Source organism: Monodelphis domestica, chromosome 1, assembly GCF_027887165.1.
Source record: "Monodelphis domestica isolate mMonDom1 chromosome 1, mMonDom1.pri, whole genome shotgun sequence".
In the NCBI taxonomy this organism is placed as follows: domain Eukaryota; kingdom Metazoa; phylum Chordata; class Mammalia; order Didelphimorphia; family Didelphidae; genus Monodelphis; species Monodelphis domestica.
In genome coordinates, this window is record NC_077227.1 from 155,202,428 (window position 1) to 155,223,642 (window position 21,215).

General features: G+C 41.9%; 1 protein-coding gene across 2 annotated transcripts in view; it reads left to right on the plus strand.

Annotated features, from left to right (window-relative positions):
* The first annotated feature begins 1,271 nt into the window (after window positions 1-1,271).
* The window catches only part of ANKDD1A (ankyrin repeat and death domain containing 1A), a 46,343-nt gene continuing 26,399 nt past the window's right edge, over window positions 1,272-21,215 (plus strand). For both annotated transcript variants that reach the window (XM_056808493.1, XM_007479570.3), the window contains exons 1-5: window positions 1,272-4,120; window positions 8,921-9,024; window positions 13,161-13,259; window positions 15,000-15,098; window positions 19,323-19,427. In XM_056808493.1, coding sequence (XP_056664471.1) covers window positions 4,087-4,120; window positions 8,921-9,024; window positions 13,161-13,259; window positions 15,000-15,098; window positions 19,323-19,427 — 441 coding nt within the window. In that variant the 5' untranslated portion in view covers window positions 1,272-4,086. The remainder of the gene's footprint in view (window positions 4,121-8,920; window positions 9,025-13,160; window positions 13,260-14,999; window positions 15,099-19,322; window positions 19,428-21,215) is intronic.

Genomic DNA, 21,215 nt, shown 5'->3' on the forward strand with positions numbered 1-21,215 from the left:
TTCTGGGTCAAACAGAATAAATCTAATCCTTTTTCTACCTAACAGTTAAAAAAAAATCCCCTATTAATTAGCATTTATTTTCTTCCCCAACAAATTGGAAAAATACAATAAAATAAGAACTTTTGTAATGAATATATATATAGTCAAAGAAGACAAATTCCCTGCATTGTCTGCATCCCAAAATGTATGTTTCATTCTGTATCTTGAGTCCAACATCTCTTTGGTAGGACTTGGGTGTCATGCTTCATCATTTCTCCTCTGTAATCATCTATCTGATAATTTTTTAAAACAGAAGACCTGGATTCAAATTCTGCCCTCTCTCCTATCCACACTTACTAGCTACGTGACCCCAGGCAAATCACTTGACTACTATGTGTCTTAAATTCCTTATTTGTAAAATGAAGGTGTTGAACTTGATGCCTGCTAATGTCTGTTCCAGTCCTAAACCTCTGATTCTAAAGGTCATAAGAGATAGGTAGCATGCCCCTCCTGAACCTTCTTTTTTTTCTAGGCTAAACATTCTTAGTTCCTTTGCTTGATCCTGGCCTGGCCTGTATTCCATTCATGACTCCATTCAACATCGGGTGCTCTAGATGTTCTCTGGCATACCAGAATGGAGCTTTCAGAATTGGTCCAGCTGTGGTCCAACCAAGATGAAGTATAAGCAGGATCCTCATTTCCTTATTGCTCAAGTCTTTGCCTCTCTGAATGGTGCCCCAGGCTGAATTCTCTTTTTTGTTTTTCATTTTCCCTTACAGTGGTGTAATCATTGCTCTCTTGGCTCTGCTCACTGCTTGGTGAGGACTTTGCAGAACCAACGAACAATAAACAGAGTGAGGCTGGTTTTCTGAGCACCGCACAGTCACTTGTGGAACTATAAAAATACGATTTCTGATAATCCTGTAAAAACTTGTAGGTTCCCTTCTATTTTCATCCAGGAAATTCCCAACTGAAATTCTATGTGGAATATTCTTTTTTTCTTTAAACCCTCACCTTCTGCCTTAGAATCTTTACTGCATATTGGCTCCAAGGCAGAAGAATGATTGATAAAGGCTAAGCAACGGGGATTAAGTGACTTGTTCATGGGCACACAACTGGGAAGTGTCCAAGGCCACATTTTGTAATAGATACTATTTTGAGGGTGTAATTTGATTGATATACTAGATAACTTAATGGATCAAGCTTTGTCTACCCTCCTCCCTATTCCTCCCTCTTCCTAAACCAGCTTCCCCTCCCCCTTTTCTTCAGTCTCCCTCAAATCACTCTTTTCTCTTCTTTAATTCAAGTAAGGGTTTATTTGGGAAAGACAGGACAAAGATGGAGGATAAGGTAAGAGGAGTAGGAGTTCGCAATTTGGTCACTAACATGAGATAGAGTCATTCAGAGAGATATGAGGACAACTCTTTCTTCTTTCTTTCTTCTTTCTTCTTCTTCTTTCACCTTAGACAGTCAGCAAAAGCCATAGTCACCACCATCAGCCAGAAGCCAAAAGCCCCTCAGCTCAGTCCAGCCGTTAGTTTGGCTCCAACTGCTTTTCCTGGTAACATTCCAAAATGGAATCTTCATTTGACTGACAGATGATTCATCCTCAGCTTTCTGTCCCTTGAATACTTCTTCCACAGTTTCTGTCCTTTGCATGCTTCTTGTAATTTCTCTCTTCTCCGCAATTTGAACCCAAGATTTTCCGTGTCTGGGCCTGGCTCTCTAACCACTGAGTCACCTAGCTGCTCCCTAAATATTCTTCATGATAATGGCAAATCCCTTTGGCAAGCAAGCATCTTCCCCATTCCATGCTTGATAGCAATCAGAGGAATATTGAACAAAGTTTTTCCTACTGTTATATTTTTCAAGGAATCCCATATGTTTAGGGCATTATTTTAGCCCTTACTTCTTGACCAAGGAATGACTGATTCTAAGGCAGAAGGGCAAACAGGGTCAAGTAACTTTCCCAGGGTCACACAACTAAGAAGTGTTAAGGGCAGATGCAGATTTGAACCCAGGTCGTCCCTACTCCAGGCTCTATCCAGCTGTGCTAACCAGCTGCCATCCCTAAACCCTTACTTTCTGTCTTAGTAATAACTCTAAGAGAGAAGAGCAAGGGAAGGGAAGGGAAGGGAGGGGGGTTAAGAGACCTGCCCAGGGTCACATAGCTAGGAAGTATCTGAGGCCAGATTTGAACCCAGATCTGGTGCTCTATCCACTGTGCTATCTAGCTACCTCTCTTGGATAGCTTTTGACATATGTATGGAACACATCTTGTTAGGAGAGCCTTTAAAAGAACGTTCTGGTACACTTCAATCAAAGGTATTATGTAGGAGGTATTAATGGAAGCTAGGAGGTGAGGTAAAGAGGCAGATATGAGGTATCATTTGTGCACAGGTATGGAGGAGGGAAATGGAATATGGACATCAGCAATCAATAAGCGCAATGGAATCTTGCTTTCTCAACCCCTTTTAGGTAATTAATTTTCCTCTAAAAGCTGGTCTGTTATAGAGTATTATTTGCAAAAAAGTTGATGACTTCCTTCTAGGCATCTCAAACTCAATATTTCCAATGGAACTCCTTGTGTTTCTCTCCAGTTCCATTCACCATCCCCAAATTTCCCATAGGTGATGAAGTTGCTTCTATTTGACAACGTGCTGAATGCCATGACCCCTGGAACCCTGAAGAACTCCCTAAATGAGAGCCTTAATCATTCAAAAGAGTTCAGTGTAACTCTCCACAGAGAAAAAGCTAAGTGGATCAAAAATGTCCAGTTGAGTCTATGACACATGGTAGAATCCCCCAAAATACTTCTCCGGAATAGGCAAGATTTGAATTGAGATCTTCCTGGCTCCAAAAGGATGCTGTTGTTGCTCCAGAGGGACCCTTTGTGAACCTTGGCAAAGATGTTGGAGTGGTTTGCCATTTCCTTCTCTAGCTCATTTGACAGACGAGGAAACTGAGGCAATTAGGGTTAAGTGATTTGCCTAGGGTCACAAAGCTAGTAAGTGCCTAAGACCAGATTTGAACTCAGGAAGAATAATTTTCCCGACTTACTCTATCCCCTCAGCTGCCCCCTTCTAACAATTTTAACTAACCCCTGGTGAAGTGGGCAACCTGTGGAACAAAGTAAGGGAGGCGGGTTTCTATGGCGCTCTTATACTGTGGCCTCTCAACTCAGTGTTTGTGAACTTATTGCAGTGGTGGGGGGCCACTGTTTCCCACCCATCCCTGTCAGACGGGAACCCAGGACCCTCCCATCTCCAGGCCTGGCTCTCTATCCACTGAGTCACCCAGCTTCCCCCAGGCAATGTTTAAGACAGACTCTTTCTTCCTGGAGCTTCCAGTCTACTGAGGGGATAAGACAAAAACACGGTCAACCCTATCATACAACGCGACATGCTGTTAGGTAGGCAAAATAAAGTGCAACGAGAGGTCTAAGAGAGAACGGCCATTCTGGCTGGGAAGATCCGAAAAATCTGCCCGCAGGGGTGGCATTTGAGTTAGGGCTGCATAAGAATTCAACAGGTGAGGAGAGCTCCGGAGCCTGTCATAGTGAGGCAGGAAACAAAGGGAAGTGCCCATCTGGGGGTCAGAAAGGGGTTGCGAGCAGTGGGGAGAGCCCCCTTCCTCCCCCCCACCCCGCTCCCGCCAAGGGTCATTTTCCCACACCTTTATCGAAGGCCTATTACCTGGAAAGCTAGATGCCCGCTGATGGTTGGGCAGGCTCCCCTAGGGACCCAACTCTGGGCAGGGAGGTAGAGGAGTAGTATCGCTGCCCCGTGGAATAGACATCGCTCCCCTCCGCATTCCCACCTACGATCGCTTGCCTACCATTCTTCCCAGACACCCCGAATACAGCCGAGGCGCCCCAGCCCCTCCCAGTACGCTGCATTGGCGAAGCAGCCCCGCCCGGAGTGCGTCCAGCTCCAGCTGTTCCTGTGCGCCATTGTCTCCGGCCCCGGGCTCGGTCCTGCTGCTTCTGTGGGCTTTCAGTCCATCGGGCCCCTTTTCTCTCGCGTTGATGGCTAGGCCAGGTAGCTGAGCGCTGTGGGGACAAGAGAGGAGGCAGTGGAGGTAGGCGGCGGCAGCGGCGCAAGGAGCATGGAGGAGCAGCTAGCCTTGGAGAATGACTGCCGTGAGTCCGTGCGTCTGGGGCGCGCTGCCTTTGCCAGATCTCCCGGGAGGGGGAAGGGGGGACGGAAGGGGAGGGGGTAACGGTAGGTCCAGGGAGGATGCGCCTTCTGCCACTGATCTGCGCCTCTGGGCCCGGCGGGACTCCAAGCACCCCCGGGGGTGTTGGACCACTACGCGCTTTAGTGCCTACTCCCAGACTGGCAGGTGGGCGGACTGGAGATGCCCTGCATGCTTTGTTAAGCGTGTATTCCCTGGACGTTTGAGGAGTCGCTTGGGGGGAGGTCTCCTCTCCATTTTGGCTTTATTATTCCGGTTTAAGCATTTGCAACCGTCCCATAGAGCTAGACGCCCTTTCCCGGTTGTTTCCCAGTCATTTGTGTAAACTGACCGTCGATGCTTGGTAGATTGGGAGCCAAGTCTGGCTGTCCTGAGCTGATCTGGGAACCATTGCCTCACACAAATGGATGGAAAGAGGGGGGAGGAAAACTCCAGCGTAGATACCCAAGGGAATCTTACTTAGACACCCCAGAGCTCTTCTTTTGGGGCTTTGAGGTCATTTACTTTCGAAGTCACAGATTTCTCAAATTTGGAATTGAGTGCGATCTGACACCCTGTCAATTCTTTGATAGACAGGAAGGTCCAACTCTGGGTTCTTTCAAGAATACTCAGTCTGTGCTGGCATTTGACAGGCTGAGATAGAACCAACCAGCAGCAACCAGCAGCAAAAAATGACTGGTTTCATTGTGGCTTTCTTTTGATACAACCACTACTGCAGGGGTTGAAAATGTCTTTGCTGATCCTAGGAGTATAAAGAGCCTGGTCAATGTTGAAAATTCAAGAGTTGGCCTCCAAGTCATCCTGCTCGGACTCCATGATCTGTGACAGAGGGATGATGGGTAGATCAGGGATATTTATAGCACCTTGACAAGACTTTTCCTGATCAGTATATCCACCACTGCCCCTGAAGTGGTTTATCTTTGGATTGGGGGGCAGGACCCATACAGGCAAACTGCTAAAGGAAGCAACAGTTATCTTGGGAGGGGGCTATTCTTCTTCCCTTTTTTGTGCCCCTTTCCTTCCCAGCCCCTCAGGGACCCCGTGTCTTCCTGTTGTTTTTCAGTTATCCAAAACTTTCCCTGGGAGAGCTGCACCTAGTTTCCCCCAAAGTATCCCAGGTTAAATTAGGAATAGACCAGCATCTTACGCCATATACCAAGATAAGGTCAAAGAAAGATGTGAGTAAGTCATAAAGAGTGGTACCATAAGAGGACCATGGACTAGTTTACCTGTCAGATCTATGGATAAGGGAAGAATTCATGACAAAGTGCCCTGGGCTCAAAAATAAGCTCTGCAAGATCATGGCCTGAGAGATCAGTCCTTCCTCTCCACCATCTCAACCCTCAGTGAAGCTAAAGCTCTGGAGGAAAGCAACTTGAGGTAGTATTTAACATTAGTGAAAAGGTCACTGGGCTTGGAAGACCAACACGTTGTCAACTTCTATGCCAAATACTAGCCGTGTGACCCTGGGCAAGTCAATGTACCTCTCTGTGCCTCTGTTTCCTCATTTATAAAAGTAAAGGGTTGAACATGATAGCTTTTAAGATCTCTTCCAGCTCTAAATCTATGATCTTCTAAGTTAATTCCTGTTGTAGGTTGAGTGGACCAGATAACTTCTTAAATCCATTTCTAACCTGAGGTTCTTGTAACTTAATACTGAGTTGAATAATCATTTCAAGTCAACAAAGCCTTCCTAGAACATCTGGAAGGCAAAGTGCACCTTTTAGGGAAAACCAGCTGCTTTGCAGGCAGGTCTGTTGCCTAGGACATTTTCTAGCTGTATCTAAGGTACATCAGCCATCTGTCCCATGAATACACAATGAGTCCAGGACCTTGCACCCCTCCACAATGATCACAACTTGGCAGAGTTTGGTAACAATAAAACATCAAGATTATAGCAACTTGCCTGGTGATTCTGCCACAGGCCAGCAAATATTTACCCTTGGGAGTAATGAAATTTAGCATTAATGAAGGGAGAAGGTTAGACCTATTTTTATTTTAAATAGGTTTTTGTTGAAATCTTTTGTTTTTATATCACCTAGTTTCCTTCTCTATGCCTTTCCCTGAGAGATCTTTTATAAAATGTCTTCGAATCAATTCTAAGTTTTGGTTCTAAGGCAGAAGAGAGGTAAGGGCTAGGGAGTAGGAGTTAAGTGACTTGCCTAGGGTCACACAGCTAGGAAGTATCTGAGGGGATTTGAACACAGGACCTCCCATCACTGGACCTGGCCCTCAATCCATGAAGCCATCTAGCCACCCTCATAGATACTTTTTTAAAATATGGTCATTATTTAGATGACTCCCTTCCTCCCAACAGAGTGCTACTGAAACAAAGAACGAAATGAATAAATTAAATAATTAAACAAAACAAATCAGCATGTGATCATGTCTGAAAAGGAAACCATAGTCCAAAACCTCAGAAGAAAACTGGGAGGCATATTTCACTCTAAGTCCTTTGAGATCATAGTCTCAATTAAGTAGAATTTTTTTGCTACTGTTTTCTTTTATTACTGTGATCGTATACAATTTTATTTATTTATTTTTCTTTTTCCTGATTCCACCTGATTTATTCTGTTAGTTCTTAGATGTCTTTCCCTATTTCTCTGAATACTTCTTTTTGGTTATTTTTTCAGGACAGTATTATTCCATTAATTCTTAGACCACAATTTATTCAGCCATTTCCCAACCTGTGGGGGGACCCACTTTCCTTCTGGTTTTCTCACGATAAAGTGTTGCTATAAATATTTTAGCATCCTTTCTCTCTATCCCTTCCTTGGGTATATGCCTAGTAATGGTATCACTGGGTCAAAGGGCACAATCCATCTCGACTTTTGTTACAGGGCAACTATTAGAACTCAGAACTGTGCCGGGCAGATGTCTTCTGTCCTCCCAGCTTGATGTCATATTCCCTAAATGGCACTTCTGCTTTGCAGAGATCTTCACCAGTACCTTGTGCCCACTCAAATTGGTCTCTCTCGACGGGCTGGAAATTTCCCTCAACTCTCTGGGAATTCCTGTCCAAAGGCCAGATATCTGAAAGATATCTGAAAGTCAGCTGGAGATGTGAGATTGGTTGCTGGCAGAAAGATTAGGGCAGGATAGGAAGATATGAGTGGAATTAACATAAAGATTGTCATTAAATCCATGGGAGCTGATGAGATGAACACATGAATCAGTAATTGAGGGAGAAGAGAAGAGGACCCAGGACAGAACCCTGATGGACACCTATAGTTAAAGGATGTGGTTTGGAGGAGGATCCAGGGAAGGAGATAGTGCAGGAGTGGTCAGAGAGGTAGATAGAAAATTGGAGAGAATAGTTTCCTGAAAGCCTCAAGGGAAGAGAGTATCAAAGGGGAGACAGAGTGATGAACAATGTCAGAGACTGCCAAGAGGTCAAAGAGAATGAGGACTGAGAAAAGGCACCCATTGGATCTGGCAACTAAGAGATCGTTGGGGAGAGCAGTTTTGGTGAAATGAAGTTGGAAGCCAGACACTAAGAGCAGAATGAGAGGAAACAACACGGAGGCATCTATTGTAGACCATCTTTTTAAAAGGGACTCAGCTACAAGGGCTAGAAGAGAAATAGGAGAAATTAAAAAACATCCTAGAAAATCACAGAATCTTGGAGACTACTTGGTATCAATTCTTTTTTTAAAACCCTTACCTTCCATCTTAGAATCAATTTTGTGCATTGGTTCCAAGGCAGAAGAGTTGTAAGGGTTAAGCAGTGAGGGCTAAGTGACTTACCCATGGTCACACAGCTAGGAAGTGTCTGAGGTCATATTTGAACCCAGGACCTCCCATCTCTAGGCCTGGCTCTCAATCCACTGAGCTACCCAGCTGCCCCTAGACATTAACTTTTAAAAATTTTTAGTGGTTTTTCTTTTATTTATATTGTTGAAGTAATTGTGTATTATTCAATTCAATTAAATCTTTTTAGATTTATTCATTAGATTCATGCCAGCATCATTGCTCTGGTGTTGGCAACCATTCTATTCACTCTGATATCTAGACTCGGCTCCCATTCCATCCCTCTCTGCCCTACTTCCTCCCTCCCTCCAGTTCTCCTGGACTATCTCTCTAACCCTGCTCACCCTCATTAGTGACCCCTTCTTATAGCCAGGGGTTGGAGTGCAGCTGGAGAGGGAAGGATGCTGTCATTTCAGGGCTGCCCCAGCTATCAGTCCTCTTCCCTCAGCACCCAGTTGTCCCCTCTCTGAAATCTGTCAGCGTGATGGGTTGCAGATTTTCACCTAATAGCAGGCTGATGGAATGGAGGGAAGGGGAGAGGAGAGATAAGGGGCATTACTGAGACAAATGATGTTGACTATATAATTTGCTGAGGGCCCACCCTGCACTTGTAATGAGTCATTAAGAGAAACCAGGATGTCTGAGGCATTAACCTTTTGAAGTTAATCTTAAGAAGTGACAGGCCTGGGCTCCCAGAAGACCTTCATCAGCCTTCTCTAGCCAACTCCCATTAAAGATTGGATTCTAGGTTCAGTAGACCCTGGGGTAACCCAGAATGGACTTGCATAGGCTGCCCACGTTCAGATTGCTTTTTAATGAGTGGTTGGGTCTGGATAACTCACTCATGGGCCTCCTTACAGGACAAAAACCAAAGCTAGGGCTGGCTTATTTCTCCAGTCTGTGAACCCTTCATTATGATGCCTGCTAGTTGTGTACTCAAAGTTAATTTCTTATCCTTTGCTTCCCTCTGTTCTTTCTTCCCTTCTTCCTTTAGTGCTTCCTTTAGAGAGGCAGTTCCATGATGCAGCCAGACGGAACAATGTCGGGAGGATGAAAGAATTGATTGCGATGGGAGTCAATATCAGAGCCAAAAACAATGTAAGTCATTTTTCTCTCTAGGACCCCCTTAACTTGTCTGGGGTCTACTGAGAGTTGTAAAAATTAAATTATATCTAGTAATAAAAATATTATATTTTTGAGGTTTATTAAGGATTATTAGAAATCAAGGATACAAAATAAAACCACATTTGTGCCAATGGCTGATTAGCCCATTCATAATCCTCATGATTAGCTTACTTACTACAGCATTGCAATGAAAGAGGGAGAGGTAGGCGTTACTGCCAGTTAAATACTAATTGTGATCTCGCCCAGGTGGAGAATCAGGTGAGATTATAGGGAATTCTGGGAAATACCAAGGACTTCTGGGGATTGAAGTCTGGGGTTCAAAAATCTCCATTTTACATTCACCACCACTACCCCCCAGGCCCAAGAAAGACTAGTCTCTCCAATGGGTCTTGTAAACATACAAACTTTGAAATTACAATAATTTGAGGATAAGAGGAAAAGAGAACAAAACCAATAATTGCCAGGCACACTGCCAAAAAGCCAATTAGGGTGCAGTCCCCTTTGGCATAAGAGTATACATACAAAACAAATGCATTCAAACCCCCCACAGTTCAAATCACCACATCCCAAAGTTCACTCTGGATCTTCTGGTGCAGCATGTTGTCTGTGGAGGCGTCTTCATGGTGTCTTCTCCAGACAGTTCAGTTTCTGGATTTGGAGAGGTAGCATGTTTCTTAACCTAAAATTACTCTCAAAAGGAATTTAAACTTTGCAATTTAAAATAATAATAATATTTATACATTCCCCCCCTGAAGAGGGTGATTGAAAAACACATGGATCATTTAGGGATGCATGGCTAAGTTATGAGGTATATAAATCAACTGGCAAAAGAAATAAAAAACATAAAAAAATCCAAATAAAAAAAGATAATTTCTGGATGAAATATAGACTATCAAAGTCTTATGTGTAAAAATTCCAAGTAAAGGAAAAATAAATCTATAACATGTCCTTGAATTAGGGCCCAATTAAAATGATATAAGCATTTACACATTTACCCAATCAGTAGCCAGGACTACAGAAAATTGCCACATTATGAAAGACAGAAAAGGGACTAGATTTTTATTTTGATAGGGAAGTGTCATTCCCTGGTCTGATTTTACCTTCACTCTCAGGGATAGAGGGAGCCAGGATGATAGCCAAACTTTGGTACTTATCTGTAATATTTTCACAAAGAGTGTGGATACAAGGAAGCCCTACGTCTTAACATATGTCAGGAGTTGCAACCTCGAGTCTCATAGTAGGTTCAAGACCTTAGTATTGGCTTAGAAGTGCATCAATCCTACCTGGATTGGTTTCTTCTTTATTTTTTTTGGCCTATGTCCTCATTTGGCACTATTCAGGTTAAATCTATGCTCCTTTGGCACTGTGCAATGGCTCTTTTTGTATTCTCTTGTCCTGGAATCAGACAGAATCATTAAGTAAAGTCCCATAATTTTTTTTAACAATCAGTGACATCATTTTTACAGTCTCAAGCTTTTGGGGTATGTATTGACATTATAGCAAATATATTTTTAAACCTATATTACTGCTAAATCAAAAAAATTAAGGAAAATCTTAATACTGGTGACATATGCTTCAAATATAAAAAGGAGAAAAAAAATTAAAACTGAAATAGTTTGTTGCACATGCAAGCAAAAACAATAATGAAAGAATTTTAAAATTCAAAAATATAGCTTATAATCACTGACACACTGTATCAGCTAAGAAAATATAGAATACAAAGGGTTCTCACCAAAAATGAGATCCATTTCCTCTTCATACCTGGCCATGACCCACTGTGCAAGCAAATGAATTTCACAAAGTAACAGTTTTTTATAAAGAACAGTAGTATAACATGTAATGCAAATTCAAAAGATATCAAAATCCCCAAAATTCACAACAGCCCAGTTAATTACAATAGCAAACAAACCCACTATCATATTTCATATGAGTTGCTGTGTGACATTTTTAGAAAATGGATACTTGTCATAAGTTTTTCAGGTGTAGCAATATTTCAACCTTGGCTGAGATATTTAAAAAACAAAGTAAAACTTATTTGGGTCTAGAACATCATCAAGAAATCTAGATAGCATTACAAAAATGTGGCAGAGGAGTCTAGGAAAAAACCAAACCTCTATACTGTTGATGTTGGGTAAAAGTGAGCTGGAGAGTTATAAATGAGAGATGCTCCTTTTTTGGGGAGCCATCCAGGGGTACCATGCCCGGTTAACTTCCCAGCTCCTTTGGTATAAGACTGTGATGTCCCATCCATTCACATTTTTATAAATGTGGGAGGTGGGGATTATAATTGTATTTCACGTCAGCTACTAAAATGGACCTTACCTCCTGTTAGAGGCAGGCAAAATGATCAGAGTTGTTGAAAAAAAATCTAAAAATCATGTCTAAAGACCCCTTAAAGTCAATTTGAGATATTTAGCTCATTAAAATTTCCAAAGGTTGTTATACAATTGTAACCAGTTTTTGATGAAGTCCATCCATCCTCTGTGTGATAATTAGAAAGTCAAAATAGAAAAGACTGTTTTTATATATGGGCTTATTTAATAATAATTGTTCAGTATAATTATAGGGGAAAAGCAACAGACTATAACAGTAGTTAAAACCCAGTACATTAAAATGATTCAGTGTAACAGAATAGTATTGAATACATTAATATATGAACTTAAAACCAATAAAATTAAATTTTAAACAAAACAATCAGCAAAATGCAATAAAATACAGAGATTTTTATAAAACATTGGAGTCTGAAAAGTCTTAAAAATATAACCTCCTGTCTCTTCTTTAAAGTTCTTTTTTTTGGTTTTGTTTTGTTTTTTAATCCATTTAGATACCTTTTGTCAGAACTCTGGAATCTCCCATAGCGAGGGTGGGTTTTAGGAATCTCAAATTGGGCAGGCCCAAATGGCAAAGAGTTGCAGGGAGATGAATTTCTCTCCTGAATCTCAGGTGAGATAAATAAAAGGATCAGTGCACTCAAAAAAATATCCTTTGAAATTCTCAATGCACTGCTCTCTCATAGAATACGCCATTCTTCCTGTTTGGAAAAGTCTCTTCCTTCTCCTCATTCCACTCCACTGTGGTCCCTTGCCACGTGGAGGCTAATTGTTGCCTAAGGAAAGGACACCCCAGTTTTTACCAGTTGGTTTGTGATTCCTGAAGACACAGGAGCAGCTACCAGTAGCCTGGGCCATGAATAAATTTCAGGAGATCTGTGAAAAAAAAAATGACATCTTTATTTTCATTAACCTATAACTAAAAATGAACATTTCCTTTGATTATGAATGTCAACAGCAAAACTTTCTTCTGATAAGGAGTCCATATTGTTGTTTTTCAGTTGAGTTTGACTCTGTGTCCCCATTTTGGGGATTTTTTGGCAAAGCAAAGTGGTTTGCCATTATCTTCTCCAGCTCATTTAACAGATGAAGAAACTGAAGCAAACAAGGTTAAGTGACTTGCCCAGGGTCACACAGCTAGGAAGTGTCTGAAGCTGGGTTTGAACTCAAGTCTTCCTGACTCCAGACCCATCATTATATTTACTGTTCCACTTAGCTGCCTCAGGGAGAGGTGAGCATAATTATATTCTGCCCCATCTGAACTTTAGGAGGCTGACCACTTAGGCCACAGGTTCTGGGGTGATGGGTCAAAAGACTAATTGTAGATGGTTCTACCTTTCCTCCCATTTCAGTTCTTGAGGCAGTAGAAGCTGGTCAAAAGCTTCTGAGAGATGAGAATTCAACCATACTATAGTAGCTTTTCCTTATCATTCTCTCTTTTCCTCTCTGAATTTAGAGTCACCTTTTTTTTTCTCCTGTCCATTCCTTCTTTCTTCCATATTAATGAACAAACCCTCTGCATTTTATATTTTTGAGATGCTTTTATATTCACGGAACATGAAATTCAATTTAGAAAGGCTGTGCCAGCCTTCTTTACCCCAGTGAATAATCAGAAGCATGAAGGGATGCTGGGAATTAGGAAGACAGAATAGTCAAGGGGACTTCTGGGAGGAGAATAAAAGAGTGAAAATGGGATGTGATTTTGTAGATTGTGGATAACAACCAGGAAAGGGGCAGCCCAGGTTTGGGTTTGACAGATTCTCTGTTCTCCTGGAACAGGTGGGCAGGATGGCGCTACACTGGGCTTCTGGGGCCGGTCACGAGCAAGCTGTGAGACTGCTCCTGGAGTATGAAGTATCTGTGGATGACAAGGATATGGTAGGCTGGGGAGGTGGTGAGGTGGGGAGGAGGCATACTCTCTTCCTCTATTTCTGGGAAGAAAGATCTCCTTGTGCCTTAATCTGTAAACTCGAGGTTTTCACTCTGAAATTGATCCACCAACTTGTAGCATTTAAATTCTGCCCACCAAACTAAAAAGAACACTCTTGTGCCTTACTAATAAATTATCTACTCACCTGGAAATGGACTCCTAGGTACCTAGATTGATACAGACATAAATGGACTCAGGCAGGTAAATGGATAAATACAGTGATAGAGGGGGCCTGGGATGTTTAGCCTGGAAAAGGTAACATTTATTGGAGATATTATGACTGTCTTGAAAGATCTGAAGGCCCATCATGTAGAAGGGATGTTAGACTTGTCCCATTTGCTCCAGAGGACACAACTAGGAACAACGAGCAGAAGTTATAGAGTCATATCTAGGTGTGAAATAAGGAAAAATTTACCAACAATTATTGTTGTTGTTCAGTCGTTTCAATCACGTCTGACTCTCCTTCATGGTCCCATTGGGTTTTCTTGGCAAAGATGAGTTTTTCTGACTCCAGGCCTAGCCCTCTATCTACTGTACCACTTAATTGCTCGACAACAACATTTTTGGAAAGCTCTTTATGAAGCATTTACCAGCACTCCCCTGGTTTTCTCCAAGGTAGCTAGCTAATCATGGGCTTGACTTCAACCAAACTATGCCACTCTCTTTAACCATAATTGCTCCAATCCTCTGCCCTCTTTCCTGGCTTCTTGTGAAAATGCCGGTATTGGCCCTATAGGGTAGTTATGATGTGGTTGTGCAACAGGAAAGAATGAGAAGTAGTACTTTTAAATAGCATTTTGAAATCCTTTTTTAAAATTGAATATACATATGTATATATATATATATGTATATATATGTATAGATGCATACTCAAATTTTTTTGCTAATGGGGACATTTTCCAAAAAGCTTGGAGACACATGTTAGTTACATAGAGTCAGATTTTGCCTTAATATAAAGGGATTTCAGTGGAGTAGGTTGTCCTGAGAAAGTGTTCGAATTGAGGCTTGGACAAACCATCCCTGAGATAGGTTATAGTCAGTCAGTGAGACAAAAAATATATTAAGTATCCACCATGTGCCAAAGGTCGGCTAGGGGGTACATTGGATAGAGCACTGGGTTGGAGACAGAAGACTCAAATTTGTGGGTTCAAATCTGGCCTCAGACACTTACTTACTTTGCCCTTGAGCAAATCCCTTAACCCTGTTGGCTTCAGTTTGCTTACCTGTCAAATGAGCTGGAGAAGGAAATGGCAAACCACTCCAGTATCTTTGCTGAGAAAACCCCAAATGGAGTCACAAAGAGTCAGACAACTGAAAAATGATTGAACAACAATGACTCTATGTGCCAGCACTGTGCTTTAGCCCAAGAGAAGACATGCCCAGATTGGAGGCTGAACCAGATGACTTCAAAATTCCCTCCTCACCCTAAAATTCTAAGACACTACAAGTCACAACTACAAAATTCTGTAACAATTAGGTTCATAGACATGCAGATATATGGATGCACAGACACATAGACATAAATGTATACAGATGCCTAAGCACATGGACATGCAGGGGGCACCTGGCTATGTGATATAAATACATAATAATAAATTGACACACCTTTATGGAGCAGGAAGAAGCCCAGCTACAGGAAGAATGAGGAAAAACCACCAATATTTGTATCTCTTCTTCTCTCCCCCTAGTTTGGGATGAATGCACTGCTTCTCTCTGCCTGGTTTGGCCACTTGCAGATTCTACAGATGCTAGTCAACTCAGGAGCCAAAATCAACTGTGAGGACAAGGTGAGACCACCAGCCTATGTTTGAAGGGAGAGGAGGCTGTTCTGCAGTCACCTACCCTGACTTGGGAGCAGGTGCTGTGAGCAAACTCTAGAGGAATGTAAGCAAACAAGGTAATAAAGCAGGATCTCTACCTCTCACCCAGAACACTCTCTCCCCAACTAGTTCTGGAGTACAGTCTCTAAAACTTAAGCAGGGTTTTACTGGGGTCCTGGGATATGAACAGGGCCACATCTTTGGGGAAAAGTGTTGGTGAGTATATTCCTCAAGCGCGTATGGGGCAGGGGAGGGGAAGGGGAAATGGGAACCCCACTGATAACTTCTCCCCACTTCCCCTCCTCTGTCCCTCCCCCCTCTGTCCCTCAACCCTCCCTTCCTCTCTCCTACCTCCTTCTCCCCTCTATTCCTTTCTTCTATCCCCTCATCTACCTCACCCCCCCATATCCCTTCCTCCTCCCCTCCTGTCTGTCCCTTCTACCTCCCCTCCTCTCTCTCCCCTACCTCCTTTCTCCCTTTCCACTCTCCTCCTTTCTCCCTTTCTGCTCTCCTCCTCTCTCCTTTCCACCACCATTTCTCTCTTCTATCCGACTTCACCCCTCTCCTCCTTTTTTTCCCTTTCCCCTCCCCTCCTTCCCTCATTTCTCTCTTTCCCCTCTCCTCCTCTCTCCTTTCCACCACCATTTCTCTCTTCTATCCGACCTCACCCCTCTCCTCCTTTTTTTCCCTTTCCCCTCCCCTCCTTCCCTCATTTCTCTCTTTCCCCTCTCCTCCTCTCTCCTTTCCACCACCATTTCTCTCTTGTATCCATCCCCTACCTCACCCCTCTCCTCCTGTCTGTCCCTTCCCCCTCCCCTCCTTCCCTCCTTCCTCCCTTTCCTCTCTCCTCTTCTTCCTTTCCCCTCTATTTCTTTCTCCCACCACTGTGCCTTCCTCTCTTCTTCCCTTTGTTTTTCCCCACCCCCTCTTTTCTTGCCTCTCTATAACCAGGGACTTACCAACCCAAACTACTGATGCTTTTGTTTCCTCTCTGATATCAATAGAGATGGCCGGCTATTTATCCTTTCTCTCCTTATATGCCTAAAGATTCCCTGAGACTTTTTTCTTTTACCTACATCTCTCCAAATACTGCTGGAACTTTGGGAGTTCCACTGCTACTGTGATAGGTTGAGCCAGAAAGCAAGGGGAAAAGAACGTTTGTTTTTTTTTTAATGTTTTTCAATTACACATAAAAACAATTTTTAACATTTGTTTAAAAAAAAATGTTGAGTTTCAAATTCTCCCCTTTCTTCTCTCCTTCCCCTCCCCCCTCACTGAGAGGGCAAGCAATTTGATATAGGTTATATATATGTAATTATACAGAACACACTTCTATATCACTGATGTTATAAAAGAAAGCACAGACAAAAACAAACAAAAATAAAGTAAAAAATGGGCTGCTTCAGTCGGCATTCAGACTCCATTAATTTTGTCTCTGGAGGTAAATAGCATTTTTCATCATAAATCCTTTGGATTTGTCTTGGATCATTGTATTGCTGAGAGTAGCTATGTCATTCATAGTTGATTATCATACAATATTGCTATTACAGTGTGCAATGTTCTCCTGGTTCTGCTTATCTTACTCTGCATCAGTTCATGTGGGCCTTTCCAGATTTTTCTGAAATCATCCTGTTCATCATTTCTTATAGCATAATAGTTTTCCATCATGATCATATCCCACAACTTGTTCAGTCATTCCCCCAATTGATGGGCATCCCTTCACTTTCCAGTTCTTTGCTGCCACAAAAAGAGCTGCTATAAATATTTTTGTATATGTAAATCCTTCCCTTTTAAAAAAAAATCTCTTTGGGATATAGACCTCCTGGTGGTATCTCTGGGTCAAAGGAGAGAGAAGCATTTTAAGGGAGAGTTTGGACCTATTCAGCATTAATGGTATTAAGCTGTTTATATTTAATAGACCTTTTGTGGGCTAGCCTTAGAACTACAGAAGCAGACCCAGACCCCTCTTGGCTTTCCCTCTTTCAGAAATATTTTTTAAGTATTTGAAAGTTATCTTTATCTGCAGCCCTTGGATTAGTCTAAAAAGGAAATCTTATCAGTCTTTCTTTGGCTATCAATTCGAAAACAATGAATTTCACTAGAATCTTTCCACTCCACCCCCAGAGGAAGGACTCTAAGAGAAGGAAGAAGTCTCTGATTGCTTTGGTTAAATAATCTAGACCATCTGGAAAGGAGAATTCTTAAAGGGAGTAGTCAGAGAGATTCAGTGATTTTAGGAAAAGATTGTTCAAGGGTGGGCCAAATTAAATGACTTCTTTCCCTGGGCTCTCTGTTCCCCTGCTTTAACTCATTGAGGAATTTTATCTATTGTTGTAACTCCAGGCCTGCTTGGGGTAGAGAGAAGTTTTCAAAGAAGTGGGGTAACTCTGCCTGTCTTTGTTCCTTTATAAGAAAAAAATGCTTAGATTTAGAATAATCTAAATTAATAAATTTAGGAGCAGCTCTGTGGCACAGTGGATAAAGTGCCAGGCCTAGAGTCAGGAAGCCTCATCTTCCTGAATTCAAATCTGATCTTAAAAATTTACTAGCCATGTGACCCTGGGTAAGTCATTTAACTCTGCCTCAGTTTCCATATCTATAAAATGAATTTGAGAAGGAAGTGGCAAACTATTTCAATATCTTTGCCAAGAAAACTCTAAATAGGGTAATGGAGAGTTGGACACAACTGAAATGATTGAAATTTCTTGAAACTATTTCTAGGAGCAACTAAGTAGCTCAGTGGATAGATAGCCAAGCCTGGAGATGAGAGGTCCTGGCTTCAAATGTGGCCTCAGGCACTTCCTAGCTACATGTGACCCTGAGCAAGTCACTTAATCTCCATTGCCTAGCCCTTACTGCTCTTCTGTCTTGGAACCCATACTTAGTATTGATTCTAAAACAGAAGGTAAGGATTAAAAAAAAATGCTTCTAGCATACTCATGCCTAAAATTCAGATTACAAAATTTTCTTCTCCAGAACCTAGTCATCCTTTATTACAATACTCCTGTGGGAAAAATATACTCAGGACTCCTAACAACCACATTACAAATTGGCTTCTGGAACCCACTGTACTTGTTTTTTGTTGTTGTTGTTGTTTTAAGGTAGGACTGTCATTTTAATTATTATTGGCTCTGCCCATCCATGAACAATTAACATTTCTCCAATTATCTAGATCTGACATTATTCGTGTAAAAAGTGTTTTATAATTATGTTCAAATAGTTCTTGTGTATGTTTTGGCAGGTATACTCCCAGATATCTTATTCTATCTGTGGTTTTAAATTTTTTATTTAAAATTTATTTTTTTATTTGGATTTTTTATTTTAATAACAAATTTCCACATATGTTTTCCAAAGTCACATGATCCATATTGTCTCCCTCCCCTTCTTTCATCCCCCCACCCCCCACTGGAGCTGACAAACAATTCAATCTGGGATATACATATATTATCACACAAAACATATCTATAGCATTTATTTTTGTAAGCAAATAATCTTATAAAACCAAAACCCTAAAACATATACCCAAATAAATGAATGATAAATCATGTAGTTTCATTTATATTCCTACTCTCACAGTTCTTTCTCTGGAGGTTGATAGCATTCTTTTTCATAAGTCCCTCAGAATTGTCCTGGATCATTGCATGCTGTTAGTAGCAAAGTGAATCACATTTGATCTTTTCATAATATTGCTGTTACTGTGAACACTGTTCTCCTGGTTCTGCTTGTTTCACTCTGCATCAGTTCATGTAGGTCTTTCCAGCTCTTTCTGAAATCATCCTGCTCATCATTCCTTTGAGCACAATAGTATTTTGTCACCATCATAGACCACAATTTGTTCAGCCATTCCCCAATTGAGGGGCATCCCTTTAGTTTCCAATTCTTTGCCACCACAAAAAGAGCGGCCATACCAATAGGTCCTTCCCCATTTTTTAAAATCTCTTTGACCCAATCTACTTGTAAATTAGGAGCTAAGTTGCCACGTCCAAACAAAAAGTGGCACAGGAAGTTAGGAAGTGGAGAGGTCAGCAAGGAGCAGAGTCCGAGAGGGCATCACGGAGAAGGTATTGGACACATAAACTGGATACATTTGCCTTAGAAGAGAACGTGAGTGGCCAGGGCAGTAAATGGTGGCTTGGGTCTGGGGGCAGAGGGCAGTGGGGGAATTGAAGAACCACCTTTTTTCTTTCTCAGAATGGCTTGAACATACTGCACTTTGCAGCTCAAAAGGGCCACGTACACGTACTGGAGTTTATAATGGAAGACCTAGAAGATGTGCCCCTTGATCGAATTGATAAGGTAAACGTTATTATGAACCTATTGTCAACATTTTTCACTTTAGGAAAATGAACCAAGTTTTATTCTGGAAGGCTGGGTCTATAGTCTTTTTGCAGAAAAGATCTCTCACTTTTTTTTTTACCTTACTTTTTGTCAGTATCAATTCTAAAATAGCAGAGCATTAAGGGTTAAATAATGGAAGTTAAGTGATTTGCCTGAGGTCACACAGCTAGGAGGTTTCTGAAGTCAGATTTGACCCAGGACCTCCTTACTTGAAGCCTAGTATTCTATCCACTAGGCTCCAATTCATTTTTATCCATTAGGTAAACTTATTTTTTTTTAAACCCTTACCTTCTGTCTTGGAGTCAATGCTGTGTATCGGTTCTGAGGCAGAAGAGTGGTAAGGGCTAGGCAATGGGGTCAAGTGACTTGCCCAGGGTCACACAGCTGAGAAGTGTCTGAGGCCAGATTTTAACCCAGGACCTTCCATCTCTAGGCCTGGCTTTCAACCCACTGAGCCACCCAATTGCCCCCTAGAAGCCATTCTAATAGAGAGAATGGTCTGAAGAAAGGTACTGAAGGGGCCAGGAGGATTGTGAGATGCAGGAAGGACAGATTCTATGATTTGGCTGGAGTACACAGTACATGAAAGGGAGGAATTTAAGACTGGAGAGGTGTTTTGGAATGGCCTTGGCATGAGATGAGACACTTATAGGTCATTCAACAATCAACAGAAGATTTGCTTAGCCATAGCAGAAGGATATTTGGCAGCACTGGGCACTGAGGACTTATAGAGGTGATTCCAGTGAGCAAAGCACCCTTTCCTGACCCATGAGCCAAGCGTCCAACTGCACAGGGAGCTCCACATGGCTATTTTCTGCCATAGAAGTGAATTTAACAGCCTCAGCCATTATTATTTCCCTGAGTCGATCAAGTCTCAAAAATGGTTTCTTTTCTTTTTCTTTTCTCTTCTCTCCTTTCTTTCTCCCTTTCTCCTTTTCTTTCTCTCTCTCTTTCTCTTTCTCTCTCTCTCACTCTCTCTATCTCTCTCTCTCTCTCTTTCCCTCTCTCTCTCTTTCTTTCTTTCTTTCTTTCTTTCTTTCTTTCTTTCTTTCTTTCTTTCTTTCTTTCTTTCTTTCTTTCTTTCTTTCTTTCTTTCTTTCTTTCTTTCTTTCTTTCTTTCTTTCTCTCTCTCTCTTTCTCTCTCTCTCTCTTCCTTCCTTCCTTCCTTCCTTCCTTCCTTCCTTCCTTCCTTCCTTCCTTCCTTCCTTCCTTCCTTCCTTCCTTCCTTCCTTCCTTCCTTCCTTCCTTCCTTCCTTCCTTTCTCCTTACCTTCTGCCTTAGAATCAATACTATGTATTGGTTCCAAGGCAGAAGAGTGGTAAGGGCTAGGCAATGGGGGTTACGTGACTTGCCCAGGGTCTCACAGCTGGGAAGTGTCTGAGGCCAGATTTTAACCCAGAACTTCCCCATCTCTAAGCCTGGCTATCAATCCACTGAGCCACCCAGCTGCCCCCTCAAGAATAGTTTCTACATCATATTCTTTTTTGGATGTTTACTAGCCATCCCTCGAATCACAACTTTCTAAAACTTTTGTCAGCAATTGAAGTCAAACTCATTTGCCTATGCAATCTGTAAACGCCACTTCTTTTTGGAAAAATAAAAAAATCCATTTGCGGTTTCAATTACCTGTTACCCTCTCCTTCAAGGATTCTTACTAGGGATTTACTTCTTTCAGAACCACAGAAAACAACTCAGGAGACCGTGGAATGGCTCTGGAAAGGCAAAGCTTTTACTAAAACCCAGATT